General features: G+C 34.4%; 3 protein-coding genes across 10 annotated transcripts in view; 1 reads left to right on the top strand and 2 right to left on the bottom strand.

Annotated features, from left to right (window-relative positions):
- Positions 1–7,342, top strand: part of slc25a19 (solute carrier family 25 member 19) — a 21,529-nt gene extending 14,187 nt beyond the window's left edge. Inside the window, exons 7-8 of one of the 2 annotated variants that reach the window (XR_015479676.1) lie at positions 3,721–3,851; positions 6,423–7,329. Coding sequence is in view for 1 of the 2 variants with exons in the window: in NM_205715.1 (NP_991278.1) it covers positions 3,721–3,851; positions 6,423–6,599 (308 nt within the window). In the remaining variant the exon portion in view is untranslated. 2 annotated transcript variants of the gene reach the window in all.
- Positions 1–15,275, bottom strand: part of dnaaf5 (dynein axonemal assembly factor 5) — a 571,499-nt gene that overhangs the window by 201,207 nt on the left and 355,017 nt on the right. The gene's annotated exons all lie outside the window — the stretch shown is intronic.
- Positions 6,277–15,275, bottom strand: LOC100536607 (myeloid-associated differentiation marker). Of its 7 annotated transcripts, none has more exons than XM_087244027.1 (3): positions 15,118–15,275; positions 12,551–13,014; positions 6,277–10,188 (listed from the first exon to the last, which is right to left on the bottom strand). In XM_087244027.1, exons 2-3 carry the CDS (start codon positions 12,557–12,559, stop codon positions 9,334–9,336), a joined length of 864 nt encoding a protein of 287 aa, XP_087100153.1. In that variant the 5' UTR covers positions 12,560–13,014; positions 15,118–15,275; the 3' UTR covers positions 6,277–9,333. The 7 variants fall into 7 exon arrangements, with proteins under 7 accessions (XP_087100153.1, XP_087100154.1, XP_087100157.1 ...); XM_087244028.1 differs by having other exon boundaries at positions 12,551–13,011; XM_087244031.1 differs by having other exon boundaries at positions 12,551–12,968.

The following is a 15,275-nucleotide window of genomic DNA, read 5'->3' as shown; positions in this document are numbered from 1 at the left end:
CTCCAAAAACGTCAAAAATGGACAAAGGAACGTCAAAGTTTTAGTACAGGGGACATTGTACTTTTACTGGATCCTACTGCGCCTCGTGGCTCATGGCCACTTGGTCGAGTATTAGAAACCTTTTCAGATGATAAGGGCCTGGTACGAACTGTAAAGGTTAAAACCAAGAGTAGTATTTTAGAACGACCAGTAAGAAAGCTTTGTCTGTTGCTGGAGGTAAATGACTAATGTGGACTGTTACAGTCTGTGTCATCTGGTGCTTCAATATTTGTTATGGCTCCTTTACGTAATATTTGTAATTGTTATGTTAATTACCATAATCAATTAAGGGGCCGGTGTGTAGGAGCCATTTTTTGTGTTGTAGTGATTTATGTTGTCCACTAGGTGTCACTAACTGAAAACTATAACTGAGGTGCCTGTGTAAGCGAGGAAGAGCGTCAGGTATGGGAAAGCACACGGTTTTTGACCGTGCTACAGAGTAACTTGTTTGCTAGCCAGAAAACAGCAGTGTTTAGATATGTGCTGTGTATACATGGAGTGAATGTTATATTGACATGATAAAGAAGAAAGGAGAAGCAAAGATTGAGGCTTTGTTTAATTCACCTGCACAAATAAAGACATTCTGCTTAAAAACAACTTTAGCATGCATGGACTCTGATTGCACGCGTGAAATACGTGCTCACCCCCATTTCTGGCGATAACAGCAATGGAAGGCTGTTATACAAACAAAACCAAACTTTTAATGTGTCATAAAATCACTCTTGTTGTAAATATGACTGAAAAGATTTCTGAGGATGTTTACTACTGTTAAACTTTTTAGTGAGTATGTCCTGTGAATCATGCAGATTTCTTATTTATATATTAATTAGAGATGCTTTCCCAGTGCTGGGTTGCATCTGGAAGGGCATTCACTGCATAAACATATGCTGGATAAGTTGCATGCATTCCACTGTGGTGACCTCAAATTAATAATGGGAATGTAAATGAATGAATGAATGAATTATGAATGCACCATTATGGATTTTTGGGCTGATACAGATAACCGATAAATCTTATGTGTATATAGGCAGACGAATATAAATTCATTTATTTTATTTTCGGCTTAGTCCCTTTATTAATCTGGGGTTGCCACAGCGTAATGAACCGCCAACTTATCCAGCACATGTTTTACGCAGCGGATGCCCTTTCAGGTGCAACCCATCTCTGGGAAACACTCATACACTCTCATTCACACACATACACTACGGACAATTTAGTTTACCCAATTCACCTGTACCGCATGTCTTTGGACTGTGGGGGTAGCCGGAGCACCCGGAGGAAACCCATGGGAACGCGGGGAGAACATGCAAACTCCACACACAAATGCCAACTGACCCACCAGAGGCTCGAACCAGCAGGTGACAGCACTACCTACTGAGCCACAGCGTCGCCTATATGAATAAAAATATTTAAAAATGTATATTTTTGTACAGTTAACAACTGATTTTTTTTTTTAAACTTCATGAAAGTTTGAACGGATCTTAGAATAGCCTACTAAAAGCAAAAACATTTCAAATAAGCAATAATTTCAAAATTGCAAGGTGATTAAATAGACCTATATTCATGATTTCACATAAATCAGCATGCCAGAAATAAATGATTTCCTTTTCCTCGCATAAAAAGTTAACATGCAACTTGACTGTTGCATAAAACTGGATTTAGTTAACAAACAATTTAAATAAATATTTTAAATAAAATGAAAACTAAAAAGAAAGAACTAAGAACTGAAACCAGCTCAAATGTTCTCAAACAAAAAAAGTACATTAAAGTAATGTACAATTGTTAGTCATTTGACGCTTATATTACCACACTCCCGCAAGATTCTCTCATGCTTACAAGGCAGGCAGGTCTGTACAATTACGTAATTTATTAGCTTAAAGCAGGGGTGACCAAACTTGGTCCTGGAGTGCCAGTGTCCTGCATATTTTAGTTCCAACCCCAATTAAACACACCTGAATTAGCCAATCAACCTCTAAGTATACAAAAACTTCCAGGTAGATGAGTTGAAGAAAGTTGGCCATCCAGGACTGAGTTTGAGCTCTCCTGGCTTAAAGATATTGGCCTAATTTTGATATCGTACCGATAACGATGACATTAAAAATAGCTTTTTTCAGCCGATATCGATATGGCCGCAGATATATCGTGCATCCTTATTATTAATACTTAAAGTGATTTTATTCAATTATTTATTCGTTCATTCATGTTTTCTATATATGTTTTTATTTGTCTTGGTATCATGTTAATTTTTTTTTCCAGCTGAAATCAGTGTTGCTTCAGCATAATTACAACTTCTAATATTTTATATTTAAACATATTTTCACAGTAATTTAAATGAAGTCTCAGTCATTTTTGCAGCATCGTTTTTATATTTTTGTATTTCAGCAATGTAAATACATTTTAATATTAATAGTTTTAATTTGTTTAATTTGATTTATTTTTAATTTAAGCTCATTTAAATTGAAAAATCTTGCATTATTTCTGGCCTGAAATGAATAGTGCTTTATTTGAGTAGCGTTGCATCCAATTTTTTTTTTTTAGTTAACTCTGTTTTGTATATTTTTACAGCTGCATTTAAGCAAATTTAACTTTTTATTTTAATTTTAACTAATTTTTAAACAATATTTTTAAAGTAAATATCTATGAATAATAAGGGTGTAACGATACGCATATTCGTATTGAACCGTTCGGTATGAGACTTTCGGTTCAATACGCATTACAAACTGAACGATTCAATTTAGACTAATATCTAAAAAGATAAAAGGGAATAAGTACAAAATATAATGTTTTCAGTGCAACAACGCTCAACACGGCATCCCAAATGACGTGACAAACAACATGCTGCCTTCCCCACTGTCATGTTAAACAGTAGACCATCGCTTTTGAACTCAGAATATCACTTTATTAAAGTATGCACTCATTAGCAATCTTGCTAGCTTCTGTGTCAGCCTGGCTGCTCGTGCTGGCTCCGCCCCCCTTGCCCCAGCAACCCTAGACCCCCGACACAAGAGCCAACCTCCAAACACTACTCCAGACATGCGCTACACTAGCTCGCAAAATGGCTAGTAACGTTAATGTAATCCCAGACATCCCAAGTCTCCCGGATGCTTTGGCAAACGAATGATAATCTTCCGGAAATCGCACGTCTTCCCCCCCGGTCCTTAAATACGTTGCACACCCCTCTCCACCGCATCCCTCCCAGCTCTTCAGGTACATTGGGCACAACTCAGCCCAGCCACTCAGGTACATCGCACGCATACGCCCCCACCGCTTTTCAGATACGTTGCGCACCATCACCGCTACCAAGAGAGTGATGGAAAAATAAACATTGAGAGATCTTAATTGGTAGTGAAAATTGGGTTTTAAGAAAATGTTATAGTAATAGAGCCCCGTTACATTATTCCTTCATGAGCCCATTTCAGTCAGATAATTCCTGCTTTCAGATGGCAGGTGACTGTCAAAGCAAGCAGATCTGTACTGACTGAGGAAAAGGTGGACACTCGTCATTCTGAAAATAAAAAAATACTTAAAAATAGATTGAAACTGTATCGAAAACGTACCGTACCGTGACACCACTGTATCGTATCGAACCGAACCGTAATTTTTGTGAACCGTTACACCCCTAATGAATAACTGCAATGTCCTGATACTGTATGTGACTGTTTATTTCTTTGTTCGTTTCAGCGGGTCTTCACAGTCTGATCAGTGGTAGTTGTGCTGGAGTCATCAGTAAAACTCTCACGTATCCTTTCGACCTGATTAAAAAGAGACTTCAAGTGGGTGGATTCGAAGAGGCCAGGCTGAAGTTTGGAGAGGTAAGAACACTGATTTGGCCGATGAGGAATTTTTGTTTACTAAGCTTTTCACTCATCATAGTACACGTGCTGCTGCTGATGTGGCAATAAAAGTGATTTGATTTGATTTTTGTGCAATATATTGTGATAATCGATATTATTGTAATTTTGAGATCATTTTATGCCACTGATTATATAACAATTATATAACGGTATAGCCATGAACACTTTAAAATACTTATCATTCTTAATGTTATTTAGATTCTATATTTTGATGTAAAAAAGGTAAACATCCTAATATACAGTTGAAGTCAGAATTATTAGCCCCACTTTGAATTTGCTGTTCTTTTTTAAATATTTCCCAAATTTTGTTTAACAGAGCAAAGAAATTACCACAGTATGTCTGATAATATTTTTCTTCTGGAGAAAGTCTTATTTGTTTTATTTCGGCTAGAATAAAAGCAGTTTTTAATTTTTTAAACACCATTTTAAGGACAAAATTATTAGCTGCTTTAAGCTATTTTTTTCTGATAGTCTACAGAACAAACCATCTTTATACAATAACTTGCCTAATTACCCTAGCCTACCTATTTACCCTAATTAACGTAGTTAAGCCTTTAAATGCCACTTTAAGCTGTATAGAAGTGTCTTGAAAAAGATCTAGTCAAATATTGTTTACTGTCATCATGGCAAAGATAAAATTAAACAGTTATTAGAAATGAGTTATTAAAACTATTATGATTAGAAATGTGTTGAAGAAATCTTCTCTCCGTTAAACAGAAATTGGGGAATAAAATAAACAGGGGTGCTAATAGTTTGAGGGGGCTAATAATTCCTATTTCAACTGTATGTATATATATATTTATTTACTATTAAATGTCCCATTAGGTGAATGTCTAATTATAAATTTTGACACCGGAGAGGTTGATGTGTTTGTAAAATGGCTTTAACGTTATTTGGGAACCAAGAATTGCATGTTAAGTCGATATATTGATTATTGTGACAAGCCTAGCACTAATGAGCTTTAATCAAAAACACTGGAGGTTCAAACACAACAACATTGTTTTTTAATGAGCTATTTCTGCTTGCCAGGCCAGCAACATTAGGTCACACTTTATTTTGATGGTCCGTTTGTTGAATTTAAGTTGCATTGCATCCACATGTCAACTAATTCTCATTAGATTATATGTAGACATTTAGGTTAGGGTTAGGGTTTGTGTAAGTTGACATGTACTTGACAAGTTTCTTATAGTCAGTAAAATGTCTGTTTAGCAGCAGTATCAACAGATATTAAGCAGACAGTTTACTAATACTCAAATGGACCATCAAAATAAAGTGTTACCCAACATTATAGCCATTACACCAGTATAAACAGAAAGGGTTAAACTGTGCTTGTTTTAAATGTGAGGATTTTGTGATCTCTCCTAGCTAAATTCACCATCAGAAGAGTGTGGTGTCTGAGTTAGAATTTTATATTTCCTATAAGAATGCATTACACTGATAAAAAAAGTGCGATTAATGACATTTCCAGCTGTTTCAACATTGATGGCAGTAATACATGAATAGTCAATTAAATCGAATATTTACAAGCAATCCATTATTGCACTAATAAATTATTAATAATAGTTACGATTAAACCTTTATAACAAATTATCTTTCTGGATTACCTGTAGTCTTGTGTGCATCTCTATCAATATCTATAATTATGTCTGTTTCTGTCATACCAAAACGGACAATACAATTTTATTCTATTCTGTTCTTTGTTCGGTTTATATTATATTTTGCTCTGTTTGTACATAATGGAATACTTGATTACTCATGAAAAATTAATCAGTAATAAAGTATTTAAGAACAATTATTAAGTCAAAAATACAGCATTTGTATCTGCAGTTATAAACTGCTCACTGAAGTCTATTAATGTAGAGTTGCTTAACAAATAATGAATTCACTATTAGCTAATGCTTAACAGATGATTCATAGTGTGTAGGTAAAAGTGTTACCCCATATTCTTATTCCTGTATATTCAGTTATGTATTTTGCTATTCTATTCTATTCTATTCTATTCTATTCTATTCTATTCTATTCTATTCTATTCTATTCTATTCTTATTTTCTATTCTATTCAGTTTAGTTTTGTTCTATTTCTATTATGTTCTGTTAATTCTTTTCTTTGTTCTGTACTATTTAATTTTAGTTCTTTGTTCTGTTCTTTTTCTATGTTCTATTCAATTCTATTCTTTCTGGTTCTTTTCTATTCTTTGTTGTTTAATCCAGTTCAGTTTGCTATTCTTGTTCTGTTCTATTCAGCTCTATTCTTTGTTCTATTTTATTCGGTTCTATTTTTTCTCTGTTCTATTCTAGTTTTGTTCTGTTCATGCTTTTTAATGATGCATTAGTTAACAAAATGTGTGTTAACATCACAGAAATAAATGATATTTCACAATATATTTAAATAAAAATCTGTTTATTTCAGTGGTAATAATGTTTTACAATTTTACTATATTCACTTCAGACTTCAAAAACATATAAAAAAAAATCGTACAGACCCCGAGTCAATGTGAACAAATAGTGGTTTCTTGTGTTTTCTGAGCAGGTGCGCACATATCATGGATTTGTGGATTGTGTGTTGCGGATCGGCCGAGAGGAAGGACCCCGGGGGTTCTTCAAGGGCCTTTCTCCTAGTCTCCTCAAGGCTGCTTTATCCACCGGCTTCACTTTCTTCTGGTACGAGTTCTTCATATCTGCCATCGTCACCCTCAAGAGCAGGTAATGAGCGATCAGACAAACCTGACGGTCCTCTTTGAGAGATGACTTTTAGATCTCTGAGTCTGAGAGTGTGTTAAATGGCAGCTGAATGCATTCAGCTTTCGGAAACACACTCTAGTGATGTCTTCAAATGAACAATATGCTGAAATGTTCATCGTTTACATCGATCGGGAGTTTTAACTCTCGTCATTTAAAGCATTGTTACATACACTAGGATTTATTTTTGTTTCGTCGTAATGTTTGTGGTTTGGTTTGAACTCAGCATAGGCGTCTACTTTATTGTTTTTATACGACACACTGGAAGTCAGAATATATTATAACTTATAGTTTTTACTATTTTACATTTTAAAACACTTTTAAATGATGGCGACCCATTAAATAGCACAATAACCAGTTTATTTACAAACCCTGCATTTCATCATATTTAATTAATTTAGATAATCAGTGTGCAGGTTATTTGATGAATTATATTACGTTTTTTTTATTGGATCCATCATCTATCATATATATAATGGATTTATCATTTGGATCCCTCATGGTTCCTGTTACTTTGGTTTTATTTATGCCCTTATTTGTGTCCTTAAAAAAAAAAGAAGAGATAAGAAAATGAGGATTACAGAGGTTGTTTTCGCCTGTGTATTTGTGCATATTATCACATATTTGTTATTAACACACATATGAAACAAAGAAATAGGTGACAAGATAAAAAAATAAACTATTTTTATAAAAAAAAATGTGTTATTTTGATTCCCTGTTGTTGTCTTGTCCTGTTGTTGTTTAATTGTGTTTGCAGATTTTGGCCTAAGTTTTTATATTCAGGTTTTTTTACAAATGTAAAACTTTAAAAATGCATAGTAATATCCTTAATATTTGTAGTAATAAGGAATTTTTAGTGGTATTACTTATTTTATTATTATTGTTATTTATTTTTTCCACTTTTTGCAGTGTATTTATCCATATACACTCACCGGCCACTTTATTAGGTACATGTTATTAGTACTGGGTTGGACGCCCTTTTTGCCTTTAAAACTGCCTTAATCCTTTGTGGCATAGATTCAACAAGGTACTGGAAATATTCCTCAGAGGTTTTGGTCCATACTGACATGATAGCATCACACAATTGCTGTTCCACCACATCCCAAAGATGCTCTATTGGATTGAGATCTTGTGACTGATATAAGGCAGGATGGATCTAAAATTTCATGTTATTGATGCCAAATTCTGAGCCCTACCATCCGAATGTCACAGCAGAAATTGAGACGCATCAGACCAGGCAACATTTTTCCATTCTTCTATTGTCCAGTTTTGGTGAGTCTGTGTGAAATGTAGCTTCAGCTTTCGGTTCTTAGCTAACAGGAGTGACACCAGGTGTGGTCTTCTGCTGCTGTAGCCCATCTGCCTCAACGTGTTATGCATTCAGAGATGCTCTTCTGCATACCTCGGTGGTAACGAGTGGTTATTTGAGTTGTTTGAGTCTGGCACCAATAACAATGCCACGTTCTTAAATCAACTTTCTTCCCCATTCTAATGCTCGGTTTCACCTGCAGCAGATCATCTTGACCATGTCTACATGCCTAAATGCATTGAGTTGCTGTCATGTGATTGGCTGATTAGAAAGTTTAGTCCAGGGTTCACCAACATGTTGCCCGCATGCCTGTTCTAAAAATAGCTCACCATAGCGCCACTTACCAGTAAGCTTCATCTAATATAGAAGTAATCATTTAAAAGTGTAAATATTTGCAGAGATATATAAAAATAAAGTGTTGCGCATTGATACATTAAATACAGGGTATTTCCTGCCCTGCTAAATCATTCTTGATAACTTTTCTGAGAATTATTAACAAGATCAGTGTCTTCACATGGATGAAAATCATTAATTATTACCAAAAACATAAAGTATAATTAAAAGTAAATTGAGCAAATTTGTTATTTGAGAAGTGTTTATCACACTGGTAGCCCTCAACATTAATCGGTACCCAAGAAGTAGCTCTCAGTTTCATAAAGGTTGGTGACCCCTGGTTTAGTCAATGAGTTGTTGGCAATGTGTACTTAATAAAGTGGCCGGTGAGTGTACTCACACTCAGAAACAAAGCTTGCCTTTTTACATCTGTAACCATGTGTGTTTATGACTGCGATTAAAATCAACTGCTTAAACACACTTGTTACAGACACACCTGAAAGCTGAGGCATTTAATCAGTAGAAGTTTTACTATTATGACCACTCCCTACAACAGTTGAAGTCAGGATTATTAGCCCTCTTGTATATTTTTCCCCAATTTCTGTTTAACAGAGAAGATTTTTTTAACACATTTCTTAACATAATAGTTTTACTAACTAATTTCTAATAACTGATTTATTTTATCTTTGTCATGATGACAGTACATCCTTTTTACTAGATATTATTTCAGATTCATCTTATACAGCTAAGACGTTACTGTATAACAGTGGTTTGTTCTGTAGAAAATCAAAAAAATATATATAGCTTTAAGGGGCTAATAATTTTGACCCATAAAATTAAAAACTGCTTTTATTCTTGCCGAAATAAAACAAATAAGACTTTCTTCAGAAGAAAAAATATTATCAGACATCCTTTGGAAATTTCCTTGCTCTGTTAAACATAGTTTGGGAAATATTTGAAAAAAATCACAGGAGGGCGAATCATTTTGACTTTAACTGTGTGTACAGTAAATACAGTACATCCAACAGTCTTCTTTCACATAGTGAAACTGCACAAAGCATCACCCCTCACTATGATGATGCGTAAAAAACACTAATTTAATCGAGTACGCCATATCGGCAATGTAAACCAAGAGATTGAAGACAGTCATGAAGGTCACCACCACCAGATCGTCCCACTCACAGTGGTTACAGTCATCAGGACGAGGCTTATCTTTAAACGCATACAGCGGCCAGACAACAACAGCGGTTGCGTACATGACCACAGCCAACATGTTGAAACTGATCACCACAAAGTCGAAAGAAAATGGAAAGACGGACAACAGCCTGGCGATGGTGAGGAGAATGATGATCAATGAGAAAATGAAGCATATAGAGTAGACTGCAACGCACCACTGCGTCCCAGGAAAACCCCTATATCCATCAGGACTCAATGATGTGAATATGAGACACGCAATAAAAGTCTCCAGGATCTTTAGGAGACCAGGAATGGTGGTCAGAAAGCCACTTATTTCACCAGGTTTCTTGTAGAGGAACCAAACTTCAGCAGCGTAGAGTCCGAAACACAGCCAGGAGACCGCTGATGCACCGATTTCCTTGGCGCACGAGGCGCACGCAAAAAACGTGGGGTAGACGATGGAAATGGTGACCATCATGAGCGTGGACAGCATCGCGAAAGCCATGGTGTAGTCTTCCCAGGAAATGGGCACTTTGGTGTGGAGGTTGGTGAACTCCAGGATGAGGATGAGGAGCGTGGTAAAGCAGCAGAAGCACCAGCAGAACATACTCCAGGCCCAGTGGGACGAGCCGTGGTCTGGGATGCCCGCTGACGCCGCCAGTGCAAAGCAGATGCATGTTAGGAGCACCTCCAGCATTCGCGCAATGCCAACAGGCACGATTAGTGTCCTGAAGTCCACCTGCAACATGACATATGCCGATATTTAATATATTGTGATGACAAAGATGCTGGATGTATGCTGATATTCAATAATACAATATATCGGGATAACGAACATGCTAGACATATGCCAATATTCCTTAATTTAATATATTGGGGTAACATGTTAGACAAAAAAACAATATTCAATATTTCAATATGATAACGAAGATGCTAAACATGCCGATATTCAATATACTGTGATAACGACGATGCTAGACATATGCTGATATTCAAAATGTAAATATATTAGGATAATGATTATGTTAGACATATACCGATATTCAATAATTCAATATACTGTGATAACACAGATGCTAGACATATGCCAATTTTCAGTCATTTAATATATTGTGATAATAAACATATTAGACATATGACGATATTTAATAATTCAATGTATCGCGATAACGAACGTGCTAGACATATGGTGATAATAAATAATTTAATATATCGGCATAATGACCATATTAGACATATGCCGATATTCAGTAATTTAATATATCGGGGTAACGAACATGCAGTGTTTGTACCGATATTCAATAATTCAATATATCGGCATAATGAACATCTTAGACATATGCCGATATTTAATAATTCAATATATTAGGATAATGAACATGTTAGACATATGCCGATATTCATTAATTTAATATATCGGCATAATGAACATCTTGGACATATGCCGGTATTGAATAATTCAATATATTGGGATAAAAAACATGCTAGATATATTCCAATATTTAATAATTCAATATATCGGCATAATGAACATCTTAGATATATGCCGTTATTCAAAAATTCAATATATTGTGATAACAAACATGCTAGACATATGCTGATATTCAATAATTTAATATATCGAAATAACAAACATGCTACACCTATGCCGATATTCAATAATTCAATATATTGGCACAATGGACATGCTAGACATATTCAATTATTCAATATATAGGGATAACAAACATGCTGGACATATGCCGGTAGTCAATTATTCAATATATAGGGATAATGAACATGTTAGACATATGCCGATATTTAAAAATTCAATATATTGGCATAATAAACATGCTATACATATGCTGTTATTCAATAATTTAATATACTGTGATAACACAGATGCTAGACATATGCCAATTTTTAGTCATTTAATATATTGTGATAATAAACATATTAGACATATGACGATATTCAATAATTCAATGTATCGCGATAACGAACGTGCTAGACATATGCCAATAATTAATAATTCAATATATCGGCATAATGAACATATTAGACATATGCCGATATTCAGTAATTTAATATATCGGGGTAACGAACATGCAGTGTTTGTACCGATATTCAATAATTCAATATATTGGCATAATGAACATCTTAGACATATGCCGATATTTAATAATTCAATATATTAGGATAATGAACATGTTAGACATATGCCGATATTCATTAATTCAATATATCGGCATAATGAACATCTTGGACATATGCCGGTATTGAATAATTCAATATATTGGGATAAAAAACATGCTAGATATATGCCAATATTTAATAATTCAATATATCAACATAATGAACATCTTAGATATATGCCGATATTCAAAAATTCAATATATTGTGATAACAAACATGCTAGACATATGCTGATATTCAATAATTTAATATATCGAAATAACAAACATGCTACACCTATGCCGATATTCAATAATTCAATATATTGGCGCAATGGACATGCTAGACATATTTAATAATTCAATATATAGGGATAACAAACATGCTGGACATATGCCGATAGTCAATAATTCAATATATAGGGATAACGAACATGCTAGACATATGCCGATATTTTATAATTCAATATATCGGGATAATGAACATGTTAGACATATGCCGATATTTAAAAATTCAATATATTGGCATAATAAACATGCTAGACATATGCTGTTATTCAATAATTTTAAATATCGGAATAACAAACATGCTACACCTATGCCGATATTCAATAATTCAATATATTGGCGCAATGAACAAATAACATAATTCAATATACTGTGATAACAAACATGTTAGACATATGCCAATATTCAATAGTTCAAGTTATAGAGATAAAAATATTCAATATATCGTGATTACGAACATGCTAGACACATGCCGATACCTGTTAATTGTAACCTATTAGACTTTATTTGGTAGAAAGATTTGCTTACAGTGAACATGAATAAAATAATGCAACACACTATGTAATGTTATTACACCTGTTACCTTTTTTTGTCGATATTTTGATAATACCGTACATATCGTGAGCAGTTAAACACCACAAGAATATGTGATAAGCCTACCTGCAGCATGATAAACTGTTTATGAATCCTAAAGTCTTTCTTTCTCTCAGAGATCGGTTCGCCCAATGCTTTTAAGTTCTTTATATGATGTCACACACTTCTGAAGTTCTTTGTGGGGTTCCATTGTCAACAATTCCATGCGTTTCTTTTCCAAAATTCCTACCACGTTGTTCTTTGGCTTTTTGAAAAAATTGATATCTAAAAAGTTCCTCCTTCTGGTGAAAATTTAGTTCCTTCTGATGTGGCAGCAAACATGCTTGATCATGTTGCCTCGATCAATTGAACCATTTCCAGCTTATCGCTTTTATTGCTCTTCTCCGGTTCCTCATTGGTGGCTGGTTTGCTGTTGTTGTATGAGCTGATAAAAAGATTCAAGTCCTGAACTCTGGTCGTCAGTCCCACCTCAAGATACCTTCTGCTTTAAACACAGGAACGGATACCAGAAGGTTACTCTATTACTTCTGCTGATAAGGACAGAGGGCTGTTTTTAGGTCATGAATGATTTACAGATAAAGCAAACATAATGGGGATTCATTTGTTCTTTGTCTGTGGCTAGTAAAACCATTTAAAGAGTTTTTAGTCTTTCATTACTCTGTGTATTAGGAAAACCCCGTCTCTGGTGTGTAGGAGAACAAAAACAATCATGGTTTATTAAAAATGGTGTCATAATAATGTGACCCTGAATCCATTTCATATTATGGTAATAGCCAAAAATACATTGTGGGTCAAAATGACTTCTTTTTCTTTTATGTTAAAAATCATTGTAATATTTAGTAAATATCATGTTACATAAATATATATAATAAGTTTTTGACTCTTCTAAAGCATAAAAATACCATAATATGTTTGCAGATATTTTGGAAACATGCAAAGTGAACATTCTTGTTTATCTGTAAAACAATGCTGGAGTCAGATATTCTGCTTTGAAAATGTGTATTCCGTGCCGGAACGCTGTCTTTGTTTTGGTTCTTTTAACCCGCCCAATGCCAGTGTAGCCAATTATATTTCTGCACCTCAGGTTGCCTTGGTGTAAAACAGCATATTTTATTCATTTATTCATTCATGAAGGCTCTAAAAGCATGTGTCCGTGACTGAAATGTGACCTCTGTTTTATGTTTTACGCTGCGGATGCCCTTCCAGCTACAACCCATCACTGGGAAACATCCATACACACTCATTCACACACATACACACACGTTTTGGGCTTGTGGGGGAAACCGGAACATCCTGAGAAAACCCACGTGAACACGGGGAGAACATACAAACTCCACACAGAAATTCCAACTGGCTCGGCTGGGGCTTGAACTAGCGACCTTCTTGCTGTTTACAAAAGGCAATAGTATCAATAAAAGCAGAAATGCATAATAATGTGGATAATAAAACTCTTAAGTTATGACAATTTAAATAATTTCAATAATGTTGAATTTACACCATAAAAATACACAATTGTGAGATAAACAGTCAAAATTTAATTATAAATATTAAAATAATGACGTAAAACAAACTTTAAGATGTAATCAAAATGTTAATTGTATTTAAAGCCTTTTCAATAAAGTTTAAATGATAAAATCATGAGTTTAAAAAGTCAAGTAATGATTAAAAAGCTGAATGATTACAACTTGAAAATACAAAATTTTAACATAAAAAGTCTGAATGGTGATAAATAATCAAATTTACAACATAACATCAACGCAACAGATTGAAGGAAAATTCCAAATTATGTTATAAAAGTTAATAACTATAAAAAGCCATAATAATGCCCTAAAAAGGGAGGATAATGATAATATACTTTTAAGCCATAAACGTGATTTGCAGAAACAATTTTCCATCTTTTTTTTCCCATTGTATTTACTCAAGAATATTTTGGAAAGATTTGGAAATTGTTTATTGACAAAAAAAAATAAAAATGAAGTATAAGATAGAAATTGGTTTATTTGATGTGGGGTTTTATTCCGATAATGAGAACATGAACTGTAAAGGACCATATATTTTTAATTTGTTTATGCTGTCGGGAAAATACCATATACATAAGAAAAAGTGGGCTCAATGTAAACCAAACCTTACTCATTTTGTGAATGACTTCAAAGTATATGTAAATCTTTTAGAACAATCACAAAACAAAAAAAGCAAAAGCACTGAAAACATTTAAATTTATGTAAATGTAATTTTACTTTATATATATACATATGAGCAATATCACACGAGTAGCAGCATGCTATGGCTGTATATCAGCATTGGTGGGAGCTACCTTAGCGCCCCACCAGTTCTGACATACAGCCATAGCATGCTGCTACTCGTGTGATATTGTGTTTATACAACAGCACATTCTTTTACATAAAAAAGAAAATCAAACACAGAGTCTAAAACCTACTAAAACCTACTAAAAACTACTTTCCACCGCCATTCATTCACTTCTGCAGCTGACGTCAGAACAGCAGAAACTGTTACTAATTCCCCAACGTCACTTTAGAGCTAGTGTTTGAATGATTCTCTATAGCGTAATGTGAAGCGGCGCTTTTGGTGTGTGACCCCCTTAAGGTGTTGACAAAACAGCAAATTTTACTCACATTTAAAGATTATAAGGCTGAATGTGACATGAAAGGCCATCTGTCTACAGAGATTTCTCACCAGACTGCTGTTGTGTTTGCGATAAGGAGGGACAAGGCTGAATCCAGCTTCTTATTCGCAGCTTCTTATTGACTCTATTCGGTCCACCTTAAAAACC

Source organism: Danio rerio, chromosome 3, assembly GCF_052040795.2.
Source record: "Danio rerio strain M-AB ecotype USA chromosome 3, GRCz13ab, whole genome shotgun sequence".
Classification (NCBI taxonomy): Eukaryota; Metazoa; Chordata; class Actinopteri; order Cypriniformes; family Danionidae; genus Danio; species Danio rerio.
Note: the sequence above shows the minus strand (reverse complement) of the source record. Positions and strands in the feature narration are given on the sequence as shown.